Source organism: Mytilus trossulus, chromosome 6 (genome assembly GCF_036588685.1).
Source record: "Mytilus trossulus isolate FHL-02 chromosome 6, PNRI_Mtr1.1.1.hap1, whole genome shotgun sequence".
Taxonomy (NCBI): domain Eukaryota; kingdom Metazoa; phylum Mollusca; class Bivalvia; order Mytilida; family Mytilidae; genus Mytilus; species Mytilus trossulus.
Window position 1 is genome coordinate 45679257 of NC_086378.1, and position 23861 is coordinate 45703117.

Below are 23861 nucleotides of genomic sequence, written 5' to 3' on the forward strand. Positions count from 1 at the left end.
AAGTTCATGTTTTTCTCGGACTGTTTAGGACATATTTACATGGAATCCATTTTATGTTGGAAATTATGAAATTAACATTACAAAACCTTTTAACTTTTTTTCAAGTAGTCACTGAACCATGAAAATGAGGACACTGGACATATGATAGACATAAATTTCGTAAAATAAGGCATCTATATACAAAGTATTAAGCATCCAGGTCTCCTACCTTTTAAGGAGTAAGCTAAAGCCGGATCTCTATCTCTATGTTAAGCTTTCTGCAGATAAAATAACTCCTGAAAGGAAAACTGTAACAGTTTTAGTGTCAACAGACAGTAGACTGATCTCAACATTCTGAAAAACTTTTTTCCTGTCAGTTCCTCTCCATCATGGTTTTCAGGTGTTCTTCTCATAATATTGGACCATATATTCAAGCATTGGCATTGGACAAAGTTGCGTATTTCGGAACACTACTGGTATAATATTTATGAGCTCTTCACAAAATCTGTTGTATATTATGTTAACCGTTTCATATATGTTTTTTGGGAAAACATGATTTGTTTGCTTTGAATAAGCTATCAGTAACTGAGAGCCTTTTAAATTTTATGCTGATCTGATAAATAAAGCTGATTCAACTCATTTCTCAAGTTGTCCTTATGTTATGCTGCTTCCAGGCTATTCAGGGTAGGGTAGTGGGCTAACAACCCAGTTTAACATCACACAACTCTTTAAGTGCCTCTCCAAAGTCAGGAAATGGCAATACAGTTGTTGATGTTTGCTGTATTTCTCATCATTCAATAGATCAAGTTAGAATTGTTCTTTTCAAATATTTTAATGGAAGGACCTTTTTTTTTTTTTTAAATATTTGTGTTGTATACTTGTTTCATTGGCAGTCATACATCTTACTAATTTTTTTTATTATTATGAAAGTACACTACTAATTCATGGCCCTATTGCTTTCTATGTTAAAATCCTCCATTTTAAGCATGCACACCTCTTATGTTTCAAGTTCAAATAAAGTGACAATCATAGCATGTCAAAGGAACACTTTATGGAGTTGTACTGAAAAATCAGCATAGCTTTAATGGCTTATAAGAAAGAACTAGTCCCCACAACTTCAGATGTACAAAACAGAAACTTCAGATCTGACAAACAGACAAAATGTACCCTCTTTTTAAAATTTGGTGTAGTTATTTTAAAATTCAAAATTATAAGTCAAAAGTGTTCTACAATTATCACCAGTCCTCCAGCTTTCATTGGATACCAAAAAATACCTAAATATACTACATATTTTGAAAGTTACACTTATGTGTAGGAATTATTTGTGTTAAATATGTACTTCTATCTGGCCAGGCACGAATTAGCGGTGTTACACCTGATGATTTTGACCAAGTTGGCTCCGAGTTATAGATTCCAGATTTCAAAGCAGATCTTTTGATGGCAATAACTCCCTCTCTTTAGCCAGGTGAGCTTTACAAATTAGAGTCAAACATCATTGTATTATATTTATTTGTCTGTCCATTTATTACATATTATCATGTTTGTAAACGGCACTAAGTAATATACTAACATTGTACATGCTTGTTTGTTTCAAATATTTGGCTAACGAATGTGAAATTCTTAAAAATTTCAATTTCTTCATAATCAATTTAAAAATTTGCTGAAGAGTGTCCATTTCAATATATTAAATGATAGTATATTCAAACAAGTCATATTTGCTAGTGCACCTAATTTTTGTATAATTGTCAAATCTGAAATTTTGACCATGAATTCCTGAACACATTTCGGTATTTGGAACACAATTTTATACTGCAAGTGATCCCAAAATTTCTTAGAACACAGTGGTATTTGGTAAATTGTACAAAAATTGACATTGTCTATTGGCACAGTCGGATCAACTTGTTGGTGACAATTAAGAAATCTTCATCTTGTAACTCTTTCAATGCATCCTCAAACATGTCTTTAGTAACAGGCTGCAAATAGAGAGAAGAATGATCGTTATGAATACTGAAAAAAACTTTTAAAACATTGGGCAAGTTATGCTTACAGTGATAAATGCACAATGAATTCATTTATTTCTATTGTCAGATATTTTTTATATTCAACTTTATAGCAAGTGTCTTGTTGATTTATCAGTAAATTATCCAGCTACTGAAAATTCAGAAATTAATACAAGGTTTTTATTATTGCGAAAAATGCAATTGAGCTGTAAATGCAATAATTTAAATTCACATTTTGAAATATTTGATATGAATTTAACAGGATTTTTTTTCTCAAAATCGTAAAAATTAAAAACACATTTAAGTCTGACAAAATCGCAAGAATAAATGCATGCAATAATTTCTGAATTTACAGTATTTTACAAATAATGCAATCAGTTGTTTGCTAATTTGTAAATTATATGGTTTACTGTTGATTCATTTATTTTTGTGGGTACCAATTTTATTCGTTGATAAAGGAAAACTTGTATGTTCGTGGACATTTAATTTCGTGGCTTTGCTGAGGTGTGTATAAAAGCAAATAGAAAAATTGTGATTCTTTGAACATTTAATTTTGTAGTTAGCTGGTTTCCACAAAAATTGGTACCTGATGAATAATAACGAAATCAACAGTATTTATTAATCTTGTATATTTTTTCCACTGATTATAGTTTCTTGTTGACTGACATGAATTCAATAGACAAACTTGACAAGAAATACTCCTAACTATCATTCATTTCAAGTTTGATATTAGTTTAGGAGTTTAAAATTGTACCAGTAGTTAGATAAGATTTTAATCTTGTTTACATGATGCTTGTAGTCCAGTGATGTCAAAAACTAACACTTGTCCTTCATGACAAATGAGCTAATGACTAATGTCTTTTTTTATGGTTGTTTCCCCCTTTCTGAATGTTAATTTTCATAATACCTGGAAATTTTTATACAGAGCAACAAAGTACTTACAAAGTCTGATCTTTCTTTAAATTCCTCAAGCAGTTTAGGCTGTTTGAGAGTTGGGACTTTCCCTTTTTCTTTGATGAGCTTCTTCAGCGACTGTGTTATTTCTGCCTTTCGTTTACGGGCAGCTCCACTGATACCTGTAGTCAAAATTGTAACATCTATCTTGCCAGTGGATGGATCCACAGCTGCTTGTTTAAGTGCTTCTTTGTACAGCCTGGCAAACAAAAAAGTATTGAATTATTTTTTTAGGAGGAAGAAGTTTCCTTAAATTTTCACGAAGAATTAGACGGCAACAAACATTGTTTCTGTGTATGATATTTGCTGTTTAGAATGGAACAAATTAGCAAGGTGGAAATTAACAATAGTTATATATTTAAAAACTTTATATGGAATATAAATTAAAAACATTATTTTAGCATATTATATTTGAAATGAGAAGATACATGTACCACAGAATAACTTTCAAAGCTTTCTTTTAATATAAATCAAAGAACTGATTTTTTTTGTTTATTTCTAGTATGAAACTTTAAACCCTTGATTTGGAGCTCATATCTTTCAAAGAAATAGATAAGTTAGTTATCACATGAATTTACTCTTTGACCTGCATATGTTGTAGTTGACTTTTCAAAATCAAGAATCTGTCTATTTTCTTGTTTGAATTGTTTTACATCAGTCATTCCAGGTGTTTTTATAACTGACTATGCAGTATGGGCTTTGCTCAATTTGAAGGTTGTATAGTTATCTCTCGTTGTAAATTTCTGTGTCATTTGTTCTCTTGTGAAGAGTTGTCTCATTGGCAATCATCCCACATCTTTTTTAAATAAAAGGACGTAAGCATAGGTATTTGTAAATAACATCTTTAAATGCCTTAACAAATGTCTTCCGATTTTTTTTGACCAGAAATAACCAACAGAATAAAAGAGATTATAATCATTATTATGTCTCACAACTATCTACGTCATTTCTGGGTTGCATCCTTTAACATGATACAGGCCACTATATAAATACCTTTTGGCTTCTTCAACATCAGCAAGTTCTACTGTGGTACAATATCTCATCCTTGCATGGGCCTCTGCCAACCTAATTAGAGATTCAAGCTGTCGAGGGTAGGCAGATATCTGACCACGCCCACTTCCCACCTTCCTCATCATGACATAAGCCTCCACAAATGCTTGACCTGCTTCCTCACTGATTTTAGGGTTAATAAATCTCTTGGCATATGTTATGTAGTCTTTAAGAATGCCCATGTCCTGAAATAAATTTTTTACTAGTCAGAAATACTTTTATTTATTCTTATTATTACTCACGATAATTTAGTTTTACTGGAAAGGGGATGACACACTGCTTGCAAATAACTGTAAATGATTATAGAACACTTCATGAAAACAAACTGTTTACTGATATGTCACCTATGTAAACAATCAACAAAGAAGCATGGATATTCAGGTAAGCACATGTATAGACATACAATAATTTCGATGATAGAGCAATGTTTTTGTTTGTTGACTCTCTGCCAATTTATTTTTTTCCTTTCCCACTTGCATATTGGGATCATAGCATTTTAAAGATAAAGTTCATGCTTAGGTTATAGCATAATGAAGACATGTTGACTGGAAGCAAAAAAATTAAACAAAAATAAATCTCTTCTAAATTGGACAAATTAACTATTTTTCTTCAGAAAAAGTATATGTACACAAGTTTTATAATAATATAAAAACATGCATCATTCTTTAATTTGAAATTTCATGACTTTTAGCAGAAACCTAACATGGTAACATACCATTTGATCTTCATGTTCTTCTTCCTCACTTTGAAAGTACAGGGAAACCAAGTGACTGGCTAGACGTCTGTCATACATTTCATCTTGTGGGTCCAATATCAGGAAAATAAGATCAAACCTACAATAAAAGATGTCAGATTGTATAATCAGGACGAAATATGATTGTTCTGAAGACAATAAAAATTATTAGAACACTCTATTCACTAATCAGGTAATTAGTTTTCTCATTTTAATTGTTCCATATTTGTTACTTCTGAGCATTTTAAGCTTGCATGAGGTACGGGTTTTGCTAATATTTAAAGGCATAGTGACCTCTAGTTGCTAACTTCTGTGCAAGTTGGTCTCTGGCGGAAGGTTGTCTCAATCATAACTCATCTTCTTTTTTGTACAGTGAAAATCTAAAATTGCCTTCACTTGTATACCGTTCATGTATTGAATAATACAAGAGCCTGAATCGCTCACCTTAATTTTTTTGGTTAAACCTCTCATCAATGATTATTTTGGCTTTTCAATTTATTTAAATGTTCTTTGAATCGTCCTATTTTCTTCAAAAGCAAAAAAAAAAAATCATTTTCTCCTATGTTCTATTTTAGCCATAGGAGCTATGTTTCTTGACATACAAGGAAATAAAATATAAAATTTATACTAGATACTCTGAAACTCATTTAGCCTAAGTTTGGCTGAAATTGATACAGCAGTTTCAAATGGGAAGATTTTTTAAAGTAAGTCAACATGATGGACAAATTGTGAAAAAAAGTCTTTAAAGGGCAATAACTCCTTTTAAGGGGTCAATTGACAATTTTGGTCAAATTGACTTATTTGTAGATCTTTCTTTGCTTAATATTTTTGCTATTAACAGTTTATCTGTATCTATAATAATATTCAAGATAATAACCAAAAACTGCAAAATTTCTTTAAAATCATTAATTCAGACGCATTATACCTGAAAAACCAGTTACCCAATTCGGCTGAAAATTTCAGGACAGGTAGACCTTGACCTAATAAATACTTTAACTACTTGACTTATTTGCTCTAAATGCTGGAGTTTTAGAGATATAGGCCAAAAACTGCATTTTAACCTGTGTTCTATTTTTAGCCATGACGGCCATGTTTTTTGACGAAATAGAAAATAAAACACAAACTTTATTTTATACACCCTGTTGATCATTCAGTTGAAGTTTGGTTGAATTTGTTTGAGTAGTTTTAGAGGAGAAGATTTTTTAAAGTTAGCAAATATGATGATCAAATTGTGAAAAATTGTCATTAAAGGACAATAACCCCTTTGGTCATATTTACTTATTTGTAGATCTTACTTTGATGATCATTTTTGCTGTTTACAGTTTATCTTTATCTATAATAATATTCAAGATAATGACCAAAAACTGCAAAATTTCCATAAAATTACCAATTAAGTGGCAGCAAGCCAACAATGGGTTGTTTGATTCATCTGAAAATTTCAGGGCTGATAGATCTCGACCTAATGAACAATTTATCCCATGTCAGATTTGCTCTAAATGCTTTCTTTTTGAGATATAAGCCAAAAACTGCATTTGACCCCTATGTTCTATTTTTAGCCATGGCGACCATGTTTGTTGATAGATCAAAACTTCGGATACAATTTATAAACTAGATACCATAAGGAACATTCAGTTAAAGTTTGGCAGTATTTGGCCTAGTAGTTTCAGAGGAGATTTTTGAAATAGTTTATGACGATGACTACAGACGACGGACGCCAAGTGATGGCATAAGCTCACAGGTGAGCTAACAATCATGACACAAAATGGCTAAAACTGTAGCTTCAACCAGGGCTTCCAAAAATTTTCTGAGCCAGCCGGACATTTTATATCTGATCCGAATTTTAATCCCCAAGACTAAGTCATAAAAGGCAATTATGGTAATCAGATGGCCATCCCAATGATTGACATAAATTTACAGTAGATTAAAAACGATATTGAAATTTACTTTGATATGAATTTGATGTTCTGACATAAACTGTTAAAATTGGCATTGCATCATTCAAAGTGTGCACATCAGCGTGTTCATATCTGCATTAGACTCTTTATTTGTGCAAATTGACGTTGTCTAGAACTTTATTTTCGTTTTAAAAGTCACATTTTTCAAAACCGGATGTTGACTTGACAATGGTAAAACATGGACCATAAACAGCTTCGTAAAATCTGTGTACGTTTACATAGCACGACTGAGCGAAGAAGCTCGTTCCACGTTATTTCTTCAACAAAATACTTGAAATGAACGTTAGGTACAGGTATCAATGATAGTTTTAGAATTTTGAAGAAATGTAGGATGCATAATTGAATTTCCCACCTGTGCACATGCGCACACGTGTTCTTGTTCATACAACGTAGTTCTGACGATTTTTTCATGTAAAACCTTTTGAAATGTTTTATCAAATCAAGTTTATAAATGTATTTATTATAAATTTGATCTTTTGGACTAAATCAATTAGATACGAACCGCTGAAATGTATGAAAGTAATTGTGAATGGACCGATTAATTTATATGATGTCCGGTACTGAAATAAATTTACCTGTCACCTGAACAGGTATAGTTTTCAGCTGTCCAACAACCAATTAGCCTTGATTAAAATTAGAAAGTTTTGAAGTAAGGGTTGTTTTGATAGTAATTTATCAACATGTCACTTTTATGACTGGAAATGTATGGCTGTTAAAGGCAAAATTTTGGGTCAAAAAGATCGTGAATTATATTAAAATGACCGAAAAAGCCTTGAAAACTAAAAAGTATATGACCGTTTCATGCTTTTCCCAGCCGATCTTTTACCGGACATTATACAAATCACCGGAATATATGACTGTTTTGGAAGCCCTGGCTTCAACCATGTTTGGTGGTTGTAGTCGCCTTCACAACAAAATTTTAATTTGAAGCTAACTTGACTCCCAAACATTGACAGTTACCTTGACAACAAAGTATGTGGCAGTTGTATATTTTCAGTAATGGTTCTATTCTTATTCCACTGAGATTCTACAGGGTTGGCAGCTGCTAAGATAGATGTTCTGGCATTCAGTGAACAGATGATACCTGCTTTGGCAATGGACAAAGTTTGTTGTTCCTGGAAATAAAGTAATTTATGCATAAATATTTACACTGTATAGATTAATTTCTATATAGATTAACAGCATTAAAACACTACAAGTCTTATTTGACTCTAGCATCCTTTTTTATATTTCTATATCATTAATATTTTATAAGGTTACAAATATACAAGTACAAACAACAGCATTTCATTGTCCGGACTGGTGTATAAATGTTTTGTTCTCTTTTAAAAAAAAATATCCTACAAGAGCAAATTTCAATAGAACATACATTTGGAAGTGACACGACTCAATTTTTTTCTATCAGCTAATTTAAGAACTCTATGAAGTCATTTCTGATATAAACCTCTGATAAAAAATTATAAAATCCTACAAGAAATTTAGGCTGGAAAGTAATTACAATAAAATTTTACAATAAGATTTACATTTCTAAGGGTTCCATTGAAATAAACCAGAACTGATTTAGAATTTGGTTGATATTATCAGTCTTTTCATTTAGGGCTATTCCATTAAAATGTATGTGGGAGGGTAGAAAGGGAAGTTAAATTATTGAATATGGGTCATGTTTTTTTTTCATTATGCAAAAATAATCTAAAAATTTGTAAGGGTTCCAGGGAACCCAGTGTCTTGCCTACTTTTGCTGTAAATCACAGTTAGGCTCAACAAAAATGACAATTTTAGTTATTCATTGGACAGTAGATTGCTTCTGCTACATAAATTTAGGCTGATGTTGACAATACAATGCATGTATATCAGGTACTAGCATCATTAAGTCAAGCTAAATTACTGAAATCTTTACAAATCTAGGGTTTTAGTTAAATTTTAGACGTTTTTTTTGTGAAAAACAAAAGTGGCTGCATTCGTGTTCATCCTTAATATTGAAATGCAAGGTGTATTTTATGATAAAACATAACATATACAAAGGTTGAGGATGAACACAGATGCGGCCACTGGCATTTTTGACAAAAAAACATCAGAAAAATGACATTTCCCGGTATATTTGGTAGATTTTTTATATTTCAGCTTGAATTGGTGCGTTTTTTATGACTAAATCAGTTAAAATCTTTCACACAAACTAATTGATTCAAATATAATAGACACTCAAGTGTTTAAAAATGGTGAAAATCTTTTGTCAGATGAACATGAAATTTGAGTCCCCAATCGGTCCTTACAGGACCTACTCCTTAGGTAGAAATCTAGGATAGTTTAAGAAAGTTATTCTTAAATTTAAAAAAAAAAACTTAAACCACCGCTGGCGACGGAATGTAGGATAGGATCACTGTCTCGCTGTCTGACAAAAGTCAAATGCTCTACAAAAATGGTTCTTTACTGTAGGGATATTTTGAAATTTCCTTCCTACCCTTCCACATACATTTTAATGGAATAACCCTAATTTCATAGATACTGGAGATAACCAATATTGTCATTAATATTGAAATATGAGTCTAACCATAACTTCATGAAGAACTGATCTGGTGCTATCATTCATTTTGTCAAACTCATCGATACAACAAACACCATTGTCACTCAGCACAAGGGCACCCCTGCAAAAAATAAGTCAAAGCATCTTTGTTATTAATATTGCTCCCAATAATTGTTTGAATCATTTCTTGAAATTGAAATTAGTCTCACATCTTTTTTTCAAAGATCATTAAATAAATTCACATGATAATAAAGGAAATATAATTAAAAAGAGATCTATATCTTATTCAAACCTATACCTGAAAGGCCAACAACTACGAATTATGTAGTTAAATCTTTTCAATTTTGAAAAGATAAAAATAGACCAATCAAAATCAAACTAATAATTACCAAACTTGCTCAAATATAAAATGTCCAGAATATGATGTAGTTAATATCCTAAACCTACTCATTTTTAACTTTCAAGAGTAGAAATATAACAAGAATATTAAAGTGCCCTGAATATGCAAAACTTTCATCTTTCTTTATTCGATTAGATTAGGTTAATTAGAAAATCACGAAATTAAATCACCACAACGTTGTCTAAAAAAAGTAAAACGTGAAATAAAGTATCCATGAAAATAAATTTTCTATTTATCACATCACACTTAATTACTTACGTTTGCAGTACCAACTGCCTGGTCTCTGGGTCTTTAGTCACATATGCAGTCAGACCTACAGCACTGGATCCCTTTCCTGATGTATACTGTCCACGGGGTACCAGATGATGAACATATTGTAAAAGCTGAGACTTACTTGTACCTGGATCACCACACAGTAATATATTCATTTCAGATCTGGAAAAAAAAAATGCTTGTTGTACATCTAAGGGCTCAGAAAAAGTTACATCAGTAATAGTACTTTTCAATTTCTTTGCTTGAACAATCTTATATTTGAGGATTTTGAAACGAAGAAAAAATGGAAAGTTTTTTCCTTTAATGAGTCAATGTTTTTTTTAATACCAATGAACACATTTTGTTTTAGAAAAAAAGTAACGAGAAAGAACTTTTACAAGCATTTAACTAGCTTTCAGTAACTAATTTAAAAACTATTTGTTTACTTAATCATGTTAATTGTGATCATGATTTGTTAAATAATGCCCTTGATAAACTATTTTAATAGTTTGTTATATTGTCACACCACTGTTCAAAGAAAGGAGTGTTGAGTTCTTATAAAAATGTTTCGCCTGTCACATTCTTTCTGTCTGTCCAAAGTCAGGAACCGGTCTACCAGTGGTTGCTATCTGACACAATTGATTTGTATTTTATTGTTGGTATTGGTATGTTTTTTTTATCACGTTTTATCATCCACTGCATTAGATGCCTACTATATGCAGTGCGTGTTTTGCTTACTATGATCTATAATTGTTAAGATCTTTATCCGTTGGCATTGCATTGACAGCTTGTATTATTGGATATCATACTATATCTCTGTTTCATATATATAGAATTCTTTTTTTACAGGTTATTTAGTAGAATCCATAGAATTGTTCCTGTATGTATATTAAATTCAAAAGAATGATCGAAACTTCCCCACTTACTGACATCTAGAAATAAATTTAAATAAAAATATCTCAAATGGACATTTTTCTGGAGCCACCCTTTTTCTTTCTAGGATTTTGTGTGAGTATATATATTTTTTCTAGATGTTTACCTAAATTTTCCTCTTCCTGAATTTGTGAAATCTTTTCTGCATCCACCAAAGAGCTGTAGCAATATTCCTTTCTTTATGTCTTCATTTTCATATATACTTGGAGCTAGAAAAATATAAATCGAATTTTGTGTCAATAAAAACACCAGGCTTGCTCAAACCGTATTTCTTGATTAAGTGAACCATATAGTTTGGCATTAATTTTTAAAAGTACACATCTGTCTTTCAATACATATGTACTGAATTGACAAAATCTTCATGGTAAAGAAAAGACCATAATTTTTTTTACCCTGATAAAATTCAATGATGAGTACAGATTTTGATATAAATAAAACAGTTAACATCATAACAAAACTGTCATTATACATTTGAAAGTTGATGTGATACACAAATTCATAGCAAACTATCTTCAACAAAAATAAAATTTGAAGGAAACAGACAGGAAAATATAATGCAGCTTCCATTACAGCTGTTTATAGACTGGGCAATAAAAAATGTAAACACACAAATACATGCTTTCATTTATCTTCTGAAATCAATGAATGCCTTAACTATCAAGTTTGCTGTTTTTATTACATGAGTAATTGTCCATTGAATTTTTCTAAAACATAAGCTAAGATTTGTTTTCAATTTGATAAACTTATTGAGCACAATCTCCTAAGTATAACTGATCTTTATCATTGAAAGCCAACTAATATACATATATAGGAAGTGTTTATTGTCACTATGTTAGTAGTTACCAATTGCTCTAGCTAATCTCTCATATATATCAGACTTTTTAGACAGTTTCTTTAAGAATTCTTCTCTTTCTTCACTCAAGTTAGCATCTTTCCTTAAAAATAGTAATGCAAACAATAAGATAACAAATATCGCATAAAAAACTCTTGAATTTCTGCACTTCAAGAATTTAAGAGGCAGTCACATTATATGCAAAACAAAAACTCTTAAAAATTGTGAAAGAGAGAAAGAATTTAAAACTTTGGCTTAACTGTTTAGATTTTTTTTTTTATACAAGTCTGACTGCTTTTGCTTTTATATTTCTAGATCATCTTTTGATTATTTAATTTGAACTGCACTTTCAGTAAGGAATAAGTTTGCAGTGATTGAGCAAAACAGAATGAACAAATTTCTCTTTAGATACCCTCAGTATCAATCATGTGGGGAAAGTGTCATTCAAACCAGTCGTGTAATTTCCAAAGAAAAGGTCTTTATAAAAGTTTACAGACCCAAAGAGCCAAGCCAATGACAAAAACTTTAAAAGTCCGTGCTATTTATATGATTATTGACTGATTCCCTGTTGACCAACTTACTGATCATCCTCATCATTATTACTTTCTCTCAATCTCTTAGCATCGAGTTTACGGAAGTGAACTACATCAATATGTGTCTTGTAAACTGATTTGACATTTCTCATTCTTGGGTTGACACGAAGAGGTGTTGCTCTGTAGATACCTGTGACCTTGACTCGATCACCAGGTTGTACCTTATCTACTAGGTCATTGTGTGCATACAGTATTACTGTGTGAGGTGTCTGTCCAGCTGGCATATCCTCTGAAATGAAATTAGATTCAAACATTAATAAAGTGCCTGTATGTTGTGATATACAACTGGAAATTCTGAATTGTTTTGTTCACACATTGTTGTCAATATAATGGAATTTTGTGCGACTCTCAAACATTCAGAGGTGTGTGCTATAAAACCATATCAAATCCACCATTTTTACATAAGAAAATGCCTGTACTAAGTCTGGAATTTGACAACTGTTATCATTTCATTTGCTGTGTTTGAGCTTTTGGTTTTGCCATTTGATGAGACTTTACAGTTTGATTATTCCTTGAAGTGTTGTGTTTGAGCTCTCGATTTTTCCATTTGATAAAGGACTTTCTCTTTTGAATATTCCTTAGAATTTTGCATTTTTATGATTTTACTTTTTTGCCATTAGTGAAATAACAACACTTGGGAGAAGTTAAAGGTAATTCTCATTAAAAAAATAGTTTTATGGCAGATTGAGAAATTGAGACTTAACTATATGTATATAACTAGTCTTTATAGATTTTATAGATGAATGGTAATTGGCCTATGTATGACATCTGTCTATCAAATGATTATTTTTACCTGGGGATTCCTGAAGTTTTATCATCTGTTTATCTGTAAATTGTGATCTGTTATGTACCAGAGCAAAAGAATGGTTTGTATTACAGTTGGTACAAAGAGTTGGTTCAGCAATCCTTCCTCTGTCAATTTCTACAGATGCTGTGGTCCCACATACATAACATTTAAAGAAAGCTTCCCTCATCTCAGGGATCAGAGCTGTTGTTCTGATCACCATTCCTCCTATTGTTATCAACTGGTCAATATCTGAAAATACATAAATTTAAAATCATTAATGATAGTTATAAAGGGTAATATCCCTTTAACTTTTACTTCTATATATTGCAGTTTAATTGGGAAAAAATGCAGTAATGATACTTTGTTATTGGCTTTTCAGTCAAACAAGCCTTCATTTTTTTACATAAATAAGGCCGTTAGTTTTCTTGTTTGAATTGTTTTACATTGTCCTATCGGGCCTTTTATAGCTGACTAAGCGGTATGGGCGTTGCTCATTATTGAAGGCCGTACGGTGACCTATAGTTGTTAATGTTTGTGTCATTTTGGTCTTTTGTGGATAGTTGTCTCATTGGCAATCATACCACATCTTCTTTTTTATATTATCAATTATGTTATCAGATGTAGTTTTTTAAGAGCCAACAGGAAAATAACAGACATTCTCATTGAACAAAACATAAGAAATGAAAACTGGTGTTTCAATGTTCAATGAATTTGCAACACCATATCTTTCTAAAAGATTATGGTGACTTGAAAAACACCGGTATCACTCAGATTACGATTCTACCTTGACAGGTAAGTTTGTATCTAGCCTGTAAAATACTTATTTAGCCTTGAGAATTGAAAGGTCAGTTTATCCCATTCATACAAAAGAAGTTGGTAAAATTGGCTTCATGCCATTTACCTTGTCAAAAATTAAGGTCACTTTATTGTTATTGTGATATTGTTAAAGTACAAAAGAACCCTATATTCTGACCAATGCTTAAACTTTGTGCATCTTGATTCAATCGTTCAAAATATGTTAATGTTGAATTTTAGGGGTCACTTTCCGCCTTTTTTCTTACGTGTTAGTTTTCTTTTCAGATAAAAAAAAAACTATGCTTGACTTTATAGAAATAGACTATGCTTGCAGGTCCTTAATTTTAGTTGCAAAATATTTTAAACGAGAGCTGATTTTTTTTATTATCTTTTAATGTGAATTGAAGATTAAATAATTATAATGTGAATTAGAATGAAGAAAACATCTTGGTCCCAAAAAAAAATCATCAATCAGGATATAAAATTCCAAATATTAATTTATTATACTAAAATTAGTTCATATAGAATAAACTTTTAAGATTTTATTGATTCCTTTTAAATTGAAATCTCAAGCCACTGTTTTGCATGTTTAGGTCATGTCCCAACAAAAAATCAATAAATATGACAGTACAATGTACTCTAAGCACAAACACATAAGGTCACTGTGAAATAGACATCTAGGGCAAGAGCAAACTGTCAGTTATACCAAACCAGTTAGACTAGATCTCTAGTTTAAAACTAGTTTGACTAGATGTCTAGATTATTCTTGGAATAACATTGGTGTGGCCTATATTTTGACAATGTAAATAACATGAGGACCTGGATGGTTTTTTTTAATATCTGTATTCTTTAAAGTTTAAGGGCATTTTCTTTTAATAGCCTTGAAATAACTCTCATTCTGTAAAATTATCATGAAAATGATTTTACTATTTAGTCTTTCTGTTACAAGATTTTTTATCAATTATGTACATTGATCATGATTATATTATCAGTATTGCATTTATACAGTTACCTAAGTTACCTTTTTATTTTGCACAGTTATTCTTTATACTTTTGCAGTGCAGTAAATTATTCTCTATTCTTTATTTTGATGTTCATTTTCTCTATTCTCTATTATTTTTTGTTGCTATTACATGTATTCTCTATTCTGTAAACCCCATTCTGACCCTCATAGGTAAACTTCTTTTGTATACATGGGATAAACTGACCTTTCAATTCTCAAGGCTAAATAAGTATTTTATAGGCTAGATACAAACTTTCCTGTCAAGGTAGAATTGTAATCTGAGTGGTACCGGTGTTTTTCAAGTCACCATAATGGCATATTTGCAGTGATTGTAAGTGTATAATATAACCAGTTACTTGTCTCTAAGACTTGTAAATATCTATAACTAATTATACATGTAATGGATTATCCAACTAGATTTCATACCTCAATAGACCAATTCTTTTTATTATTGTCACTATTTGGATTAAAAAGTAGGTATCATATAGGGCTAAACAATTGATTGATAGATGATTTTACACCATCCAACAGTAAATATTACTTGTATGTAGATTTAGTAAAAATTACTTTTATGTAGATTTAGAATTAGAGCCTGTATAAAGTTTCATGTGCTATTATACCATGGTTTGTTTAGGCAAAGATTTCATACCAACATGAGACCCTTTTAGTAACTGCAAGCCAATCAGGCTTTGTGTGAACAACATTCAGCAAATATAAACTTCAAATGCTTAGGTTTGGGCACAGTGCCATATGATTACAAGAACATATCTGTCAAGGTTGACATTACTCTCCTTAGAGAAGTCTAACACATTATGTATCAATTGTTTATCTGCTCTAAAAAATCATTTTCTATTGTTTTTTTTGTTTGTTATATTTTGTTTAATACATTCACAATTACTCACGAGTTTGTGAAATATACTATTTACCAAACTAAAATCCAAATTGTCCACACTAATATGACAATTTCAAAAGCCTTCTGATAAATTTTACCTTCAGGGTTGAGAGATCTCATATTTTTAGTTAGAGCAGCATTATATGGTCTGACTTGTACTTGGTGTTCCAATGCAGTGTCAGGGTATCTGTCAAAGAACATTTCATTGATAGACATATCAAATGTGGGTATCACTTCCTGTGGGTAGCAGATTAACTGGCGGTATAGTTCAGCGTCAAACTCACGGAGATGTTCACAGTTAAAGTTCAGGAATGGCTCACCAATAACACTAATCTGAAAAGTACAAACAAAACAAAACCTAGCATTTTAGTAAGAGGAAAGATGAATAAGTTATGGCATAAATAGAAACAAATTTGGTTTGTTATCATTCTGTAGTTACTATTACCATTAGTTTATTGTTACCTACTCAATAATAATGACAACTTATCTAATGTTGGAAATTTGTTCATTATTACCTATTCAATCATAGCTTCAATTTGTTCATTATTACCTATTCAATCATAGCTTTAATTTGTTTTTATGCTAATGTACCTATTCAATCATACTGACAATTTGTAACTCTACAAAATATAAAAGGGAGATAATTATTTTATAAACCCAACTGAGCACTGTATTTTAAATAAGCCAGTAAATTCCTGGATGCATGTGTTCTGTTTCACCAAGTAACAACTAACCTCCTCCAGCCTCTGTATGTAGTATGGTTCATTGATATCCATTCCATCAAACTGTTCATCACCAGCAACGTTCTTGTCCACATACTTGGTGATGAACCTTCGGAACTTGTCTTTGCACTGACTGACCACAACGTCCGTACCCCAGATGACCAGTTGTGGACCAGCATTTGGATCACTGGTAATATCACTAGTGATTTTTGTTGGTTCCTATAACAGCAAAAAAAAGATAATCAGTTTAAATCTATGGGCTATATTCTGTCAGAAGTACTTTAAACTCACAAATTATTGCAAGGTTTTTATAAATGTGACTGAATTGGTATAACAATAATAATCAAAGTGCTAGTAAGCACTGAAATGTAAAGATTGCTTTAATTTATCACTGGGACGTAAAATTTAACATACCATTGTATAAAGCAATGGTTGCAATTGATTTGACCACATTATCATGATTATGGACAAAAGCAAATAGCTCCAATCTTTAAGATGTGACATCATTGATGTTTTTAGAACAGATATTATATTCCTACACCTTGCACAAGTTATGTAATGACATTAACGGTACCAATTTTTCTTCACAAATATGATATCAATTTGGAACTTGCATAACTGAGCATATATATTGAAAGATTTCCAGACAGGATGTTTAAAATGATATGAACATGAGCTATATTTTGAGTATCTCAAACCCATCAAAGACTTAGATATCAAGTTAGTACCATTAGGTTTTGATAACTGTATCATTGGTAGAAAATTTTATGTTGACACGCATATTACATGCATATTGAAAACAATTGCAAGGAAAAATGCACTAACACTTGGATCTGATCCTCCAATTGTAACTTGTCGGAGCTTCCTGTCACTTCTGACATCTGGTCTTGTTCTGATGGGTGTGGCAGCGGCTCCAGGGGTACGGGGACCACCTCTTGATCCTGGTGTTCCATAATTAAGGGGTGAACTCAAATCTATTTCACTGGTAGGAGCTGAAACAAAGAATTATTTTAAATATGCATCATGTTTGAATGGTTTAACACTAGTAATTTTTTGGGCCCTTTATAGTTTGCTGATTTGTGTACTGTGAGCCTAGGTTCTGTGCTTAAGACTGTACCTTTAACTATAATGGTTTACTTTTATGAATTGTGACTTGGATGGATAGTTGTATCAATGGCACTCATACCTCATTTGCCTTTATCTATTAAATCTTAACATAAATGGCTTTCAAGTACATGCTTATAAACAAAGGGATTAATTGATTGTTGGTTGCTCAAAATAGAGACAAATATTTCATGCATCTTCAGGACGACAAACAACAGGACTTATAATGATGATGCATCTAAAACAACCAGGAAAGAAGGTAAACACCTCAGTGGTCTCATTGTTTATCAAACTTCAAAAGATTTTAAACATCTCTTCCCTCTGTCTTATCTGTGGTATAGTCCTTTAAAACATTAATCTCGTCTAAAAATATAAATACACACAAATTGGTATAAAAATAGATTTTCTGCTGCTTGCTACATGTAGAAGAGGAAATCTTAATATCTACCATTTAACATACCTGCTCTAGATTGAGGTGGACTGGAAAACAGGGAGGTGTCCTCAGCTGGTGGTCCAGATGGGGGAGAGGAAGGCAGAGGTCGAAGGTCAGCACCAGGAGAACTATCCATTCTACGTTTTGATGGGGGTGAGGAGGTTTCATCTCTTTCTTTCTCAGGTTTGCTTTTTCTTGCACTTCCTCTTGTTGATGAGGCTAAAAATGAACCAATAATCAATTGAAAAAAACCAATAACAAACAGTATGGGCTTATATCATGTATATAATTTCCTGATAATAGGAACTGAAACGCCATATCCTCAATCTGCACATTTAGTAATTCTACCTCGACATTTAGGTTGTTCCAACATTTCATAGACTATTTTTGCTGTTTAACTTCAAAGACATGTCATTTTTCATTGTATTAGACTTCCCTCCATCTTCGCTAGCCAAAAGTTGCGATCCACTCCCGCTCTCTTCTGACACCCTTGGCGGATTGAGATAAAATTTCAGATACACAAGAACTTTTATTCCCTCCAAGTTTTCAAAGTTTTTTTTTGTTTTTTTATAAAGTTTATCTTTTCTTGTTTGTCCATAATTGTCTATCATGTCTGTAAAATGTCAATTTCTATCTGTTTGAAAACAATTGCTTTGACATTGAATATTTTTCTAAAGTAAATAATTATTTTAGATTAAAAATTGAGAGTTCCCTCTAACATGTCTAATAGCTATGTAATGGAGTTTAAAAAAAACCCCATATTTACATTGTAGATATGCTTTACTACAGTACAGTTCAAGAGTACCAACTCTCCCACACCCTACACCGAGGAAAATGTCGGAGCCACTCCGACAAACTCCGATATTCCTCCCAAAATGTTGGGAGGAATTTGGGAGTAATCTCTCCCAAAATCAGGTAAATGTTTATTGTGATAACGAGCTCACTCTCTACAAGAGGAATTAATTGCCCTTATCCTACTTTGATCTATACCAGCACAAGACTGAATGGGTAATTGGATTACCTGACAGGTAAAGGTTGAAGTAATAAAGAGTTATATTTCCGGTCTACTGTACCAGTTTAAGTGTCAAACAGGTGTATATATAATTTTAAATGTCTTTTATACTAATTAAATTTTATTTGTGGTAATAAAAACTAAAGTCAAAATATTTTCGTATTTTTTGTTAGCCCATCTAAAAATATCTTAACCTTAATGTACTTGCTTTAAAAAAAAAAAAACGATTATAAAATATAGCAGAATATGTGAAAAACAAAATATTCTACTTCAAAGTTAAAGTCTTTATTTAAAAATTATAAGTCTAAAAGTTTTATATATGCAAGTAAAAAGGAAAATTTATTCACCATTCATTAGACAAAACGATTGCCCCGTATCAATTGTGTAAATCTACGGCATTTTCTTTTTACGATTATCTAATTGCTGGAATGAATAAAAGATTTAAAAGCAAAATGTTGTAGTTAATTCTTTCAATTGTATTTAAGTTTTATAAAAAATGAAAACTACTTAATTTTGACCTCGATGTCTTCACCAGTAAATTAATATTTTATTTACGAAATGAGCATACTTGTGTAAAAATAACCGGAAACTTTCGCTAAATTAATCTGAGCAGTTAAATAAAATTACGTGTTTGAAAGTTTTGTATATTCAAGTAAAAAGGAAAATATTATTCACCATTCGTTGTGCTTAACAATTACGGCATTTTCGTTTTACGATTTGTTGGCAGTACAGCAGAATAATAATACATTTCCGTTACAACAGGAATACTTCCAGCTGCATTAATTCGTCTTTGTTTAATATTAACTTTCGCACAATGAATGTAAATTTGTGTATTTTCAACAAAAGATTTTAAAAACAATTATTTGCCGTGCGAAGACAATTCCACGATACACATCTCAGTTATCAACAGTTTGGGTTGAACTTGAACTTGACTTACTTAACAATGTTAAATGCTAAAAATAGTTAACATCAATGTTATCCACAGCACGAGTTTTTTAAGAAGGAAAAAATATCGCGTACTAGTAAACTCAGGTGACCTTTCTGGCCGACCGTGGGAAAGTCCATTCAAGGTTTCTTCAGTTGCAGAACGACATTTTTGTGCAATCGTATTGAGGCTCCAGAAGGTCCTTTTACAATTGATTTGTCGGGAAAATATAATTCTTATCCGAATAAACGTGAACACATTTTTAACTATTTGAATTTTAATGTTTTATCTTTCAAAAAAGAAAGTACATTAGTTATATGTCCATGGTCAATAATATAGATTTACAGTTGGTGATGTATTAATTGAAATTATGATGGAAATTGTCCGGGGTGACAGATTGTATTCAAATGACAATAATCATGATAATACGATAAAGAAATGCCAATTGTAGGCGGTTGGGAAATTTTGAAAATAAAATGATGACTGATTTAACTGGAATAGAATATTATGATGGGCAATTATGAGGTTTGATAAATTTTATTAATAATTAAAGGATTAGTGACCTATCGGATAGCGATAAGCGGATTACTTATCATCACAACTTTTAACATCTTTTGTAAACGTAAAATGATTGAGCGTCATAAACTTGTCAAACACCGGTAGAATTATAGTACATTTATAATATAATTAATGTGAAAATATTTTTCACTTTCCAAATTCAAATGAAGAAATTGATATAAATACTTTCGTCAATTTGAAAACCGTTCCGTAAAATGCGAAAATGACGAGCACTATCAATATCACTTGAAATTATTTCCTTTGTCAACAGAGTTGTCATTTAACAGTTTCTGTTCGTAATTTGAATTATTCAAGTCTGTATAAATGTACCGAGGTGGTGAAACATCATATTTTACATTGCTCAATAAATTAAGTTTACTTGATGATCCGATGAATCGGGTTACCGAAAAAAAAACATGATTTTATTAGCCAGTTGATTTTTTAATAATGAACAATTAATGCGCTGATATTGCTTATTGAATAAGTTATAAAAGAAACTAATTGTGGCAAAATCGTCCTTGCTGAAAGAACACAATGTATGACCTGACCGGACTGTAATAGAAACACAAAATAACAATTTTCTTCATACTTTTTCGTATGTACGTTCTATTTTAAAGATAACGGCATAAGACACAAATATAAAAGATAATAATTATCTTATTCTAAATGATTATATTGTCACATCTTTAACTGTCAAAGAAAGGAAAACATTTGTTCAATTTATAATACCGTGATTTTAAAGCACACCTGTGCAACCAAGATCGATTAAATGTTCAAAGGTAAATTATCTGGGTAATCCAATTATGTTGTCATGCGTCGTTAATTTGAAGTACATCCGATGGGCAATAAACCAATTAACAGCCACGCGGTGTTGGGAGAGAATCTTTGGAAGATTTAAGGAGTGAAATCCGCGGTACTCGGTGTGATTCCGAGAAACACAGAAATCGGAGAAAAAAGTTATCGAATCGATATTTTTGAACAGTACTGTATGACAGATTATTTTTTGGTTAAGTATCCAATTGCAAAAAGTGTTTCCTAATTATATATAAACAATTTTTTTCTTGTGATTACACTGGATTCTCCTGATAAAACTTTTGTCTACAGACAAGTACCATTTAATGATTTTGACACATTTTCAAATATTTTATACTGGCCAGCAACAGAAACTAAAACCATCATAAACTAATGATTCTGTGTTTTACACTAAACAGTGGATTCGTTTTCTTCATTTTTTATGACTGCTTTAACAAGCTTAATGCTTATGAAACAATAACAGCAAAAAAAAAATGTGACAATATATACATACGTGTTGTTGCACTGGATCTTGAACTTTTTCTGGTTGCTAAAAATAAACAAAGAAAATCAAAATACGGGTCTTCAACCGGATTCTATTAAGAACGAAGAAAATAATACTGTTTTCAACCTGTATTTCAGATCATAATTATGTTTATTGCACTAAATAGATTGTTTATATACATGTAAGCAAGTAACTTCTTAATACAAATTTCCGCAACAGCTTCAGTTAATTTTGTTTTTTCCATCTGTTCTGTTGTTGTGAACAAAACGAGAGCTAAACTTCTGTATGCAATTAATAATTATTTAGTTAAACATGTTCAAATGTTACTCTATTGGTGTCGATCTTTCAACTTGTCTGTTCCCTCACAAAAGACTAATCATGTTAATGAACAAGTAAAAAATTACCAAACTTCCTGAATCAAAATCATGAGGTTTTATTCATAGAAAAAACTATTTCCAACATAATCTTACGAGTTTTAGCATTTTCATCTGTTGTTGGAGAAGTAGGCTCTGATGTCCTCCCCCGTTTACTTCTACGAGGTGTCAATGGTTCAGACATTTTTGGGTTGTCAACTGTAAAGGTTCAATCTACAAGACAAATAGATACAATCGTACAAAAGGGTTAAAAAAGCAGTCATGATATATTGCATATAAATTAAACAACAAAAACTATTACTTTATTTATAACATGATTAAAAGGACATCCTCTTCAGAGCTGAAACTATAAGGGATACCATGCCTTAAAACTTTTCCAGATGCACATGATTGTCTGTACTCTTGAGTTAATTTTGAAGTGAAAATGCAGCCATTTCAGCTGAAGCAAAGGTGGAATTAGAGGGTAGCCCATCCCCACTTATATGAAAAAAAAATTGGTTGATTATGTAGGGAATCACTGAAGTGTGAATGGAGCAGCCCCCTTTTAAGCTCTCAGTGTGCCGAATCCGGGTCTGTACGCCCTAATTCATGTTCGCCCTAGTACCTGTTCACCCAGGGTCCATTCGCCCTGATTTTTATTTTTTACTAATTGTTGTCTAGTGGCATAATTTTAATTATTTGAATAAAATATGTTGAAGTTTGTTGAAAAAATCACCGAATATTGATATTGCCTCAATCAATTTCATCATTTTCCCTTTGATTGCAGTAGAATACTGCAATACAATGTATTTATCTTTGTTGGTATTTGTTAACAAAATAATTGTATTCAGTCATTCACTAATGTATGCAGTATAACTTAGACTAGTCTCAGAGTATTTTAATGAATGAACTTGTAAATCCATTTTACAGTTCGTACATTTTTTTTAAATTAATTTCAAGCTGAATATATTATCAAAACAAATTTGTTTTTTATATTATAAATCCATCAAAAGACAGGTATCACAATAAGCAGTGATCCGAATTATTTTGTCATAAAACAATGAATTAATGATCCTTAACAAGCCATAAACTTTTAGATATTTCCATGTTTCCATAAATTTCAAGAATATATACCATAGAAATATATCTGATTAAGTTTATTCAACTTCAATGTCCTGAATATTAATATTTTTAGTAGGGCGAACAGACTCTAAGGGCGAACGAACTCAGGGCAAACGGACCCAGGGCGAACATGTTACTAGGGCGAACGGTCCCGATAACGAGTGTGCCCCCCCCCCCAAAAAAAAAATCTAGATCCGCCACAAAGGGTCCACACAAACCTTAATTTATGACATAAAATGTACATAAATAACCATATAAAACACCATCTTTCACATGCAGAACTGTGCCTTACAATTTAAAAGTAATCATAAAACAATAAACATGATAATTTGCAGATAACTGTAAGCCTTGAATGTTAAAATGCTACAGCAATTTATTTTGCAAAACAAAAACATAAAAATACCTCCAAGTATGTCAATGATCACAATTAAAGCTATATTGAAAAGTCAATGTTAATGCATTTGCAAAATGACGTGAACAACACAAACTGTTCATTATCATTGTATGCATTTTTATAAATCAAGTTTGTCAACTACCTCTGTGTTTTCGTTGTTTTGTGTTGGGTCTGTGTCACGTGTTGAAATTCGCGGGAAATATTTTACTTTACTTCCGGTAAAAGATTTTTTTTCATACTCGATTTTTGGCAAATATGGTTT

At 31.5% G+C, this 23861-nt stretch overlaps 1 protein-coding gene across 1 annotated transcript; it reads right to left on the reverse strand.

The window, feature by feature from the left end:
- Positions 1 to 1471: 1471 nt before the first annotated feature.
- On the reverse strand, positions 1472 to 23851 carry LOC134721429 (DNA replication licensing factor mcm4-A-like). The gene is made up of 18 exons (XM_063584434.1): positions 23742 to 23851; positions 22201 to 22317; positions 21740 to 21775; positions 17966 to 18157; positions 17227 to 17393; positions 16414 to 16620; positions 15778 to 16012; positions 12996 to 13238; positions 12191 to 12431; positions 11621 to 11712; positions 10884 to 10986; positions 9851 to 10027; positions 9220 to 9313; positions 7632 to 7786; positions 4699 to 4816; positions 3927 to 4168; positions 2922 to 3132; positions 1472 to 1952 (listed from the first exon to the last, which is right to left on the reverse strand). Exons 2-18 carry the CDS (start codon positions 22286 to 22288, stop codon positions 1857 to 1859), a joined length of 2697 nt encoding a protein of 898 aa, XP_063440504.1. The 5' UTR covers positions 22289 to 22317; positions 23742 to 23851; the 3' UTR covers positions 1472 to 1856.
- Positions 23852 to 23861: the final 10 nt, after the last annotated feature.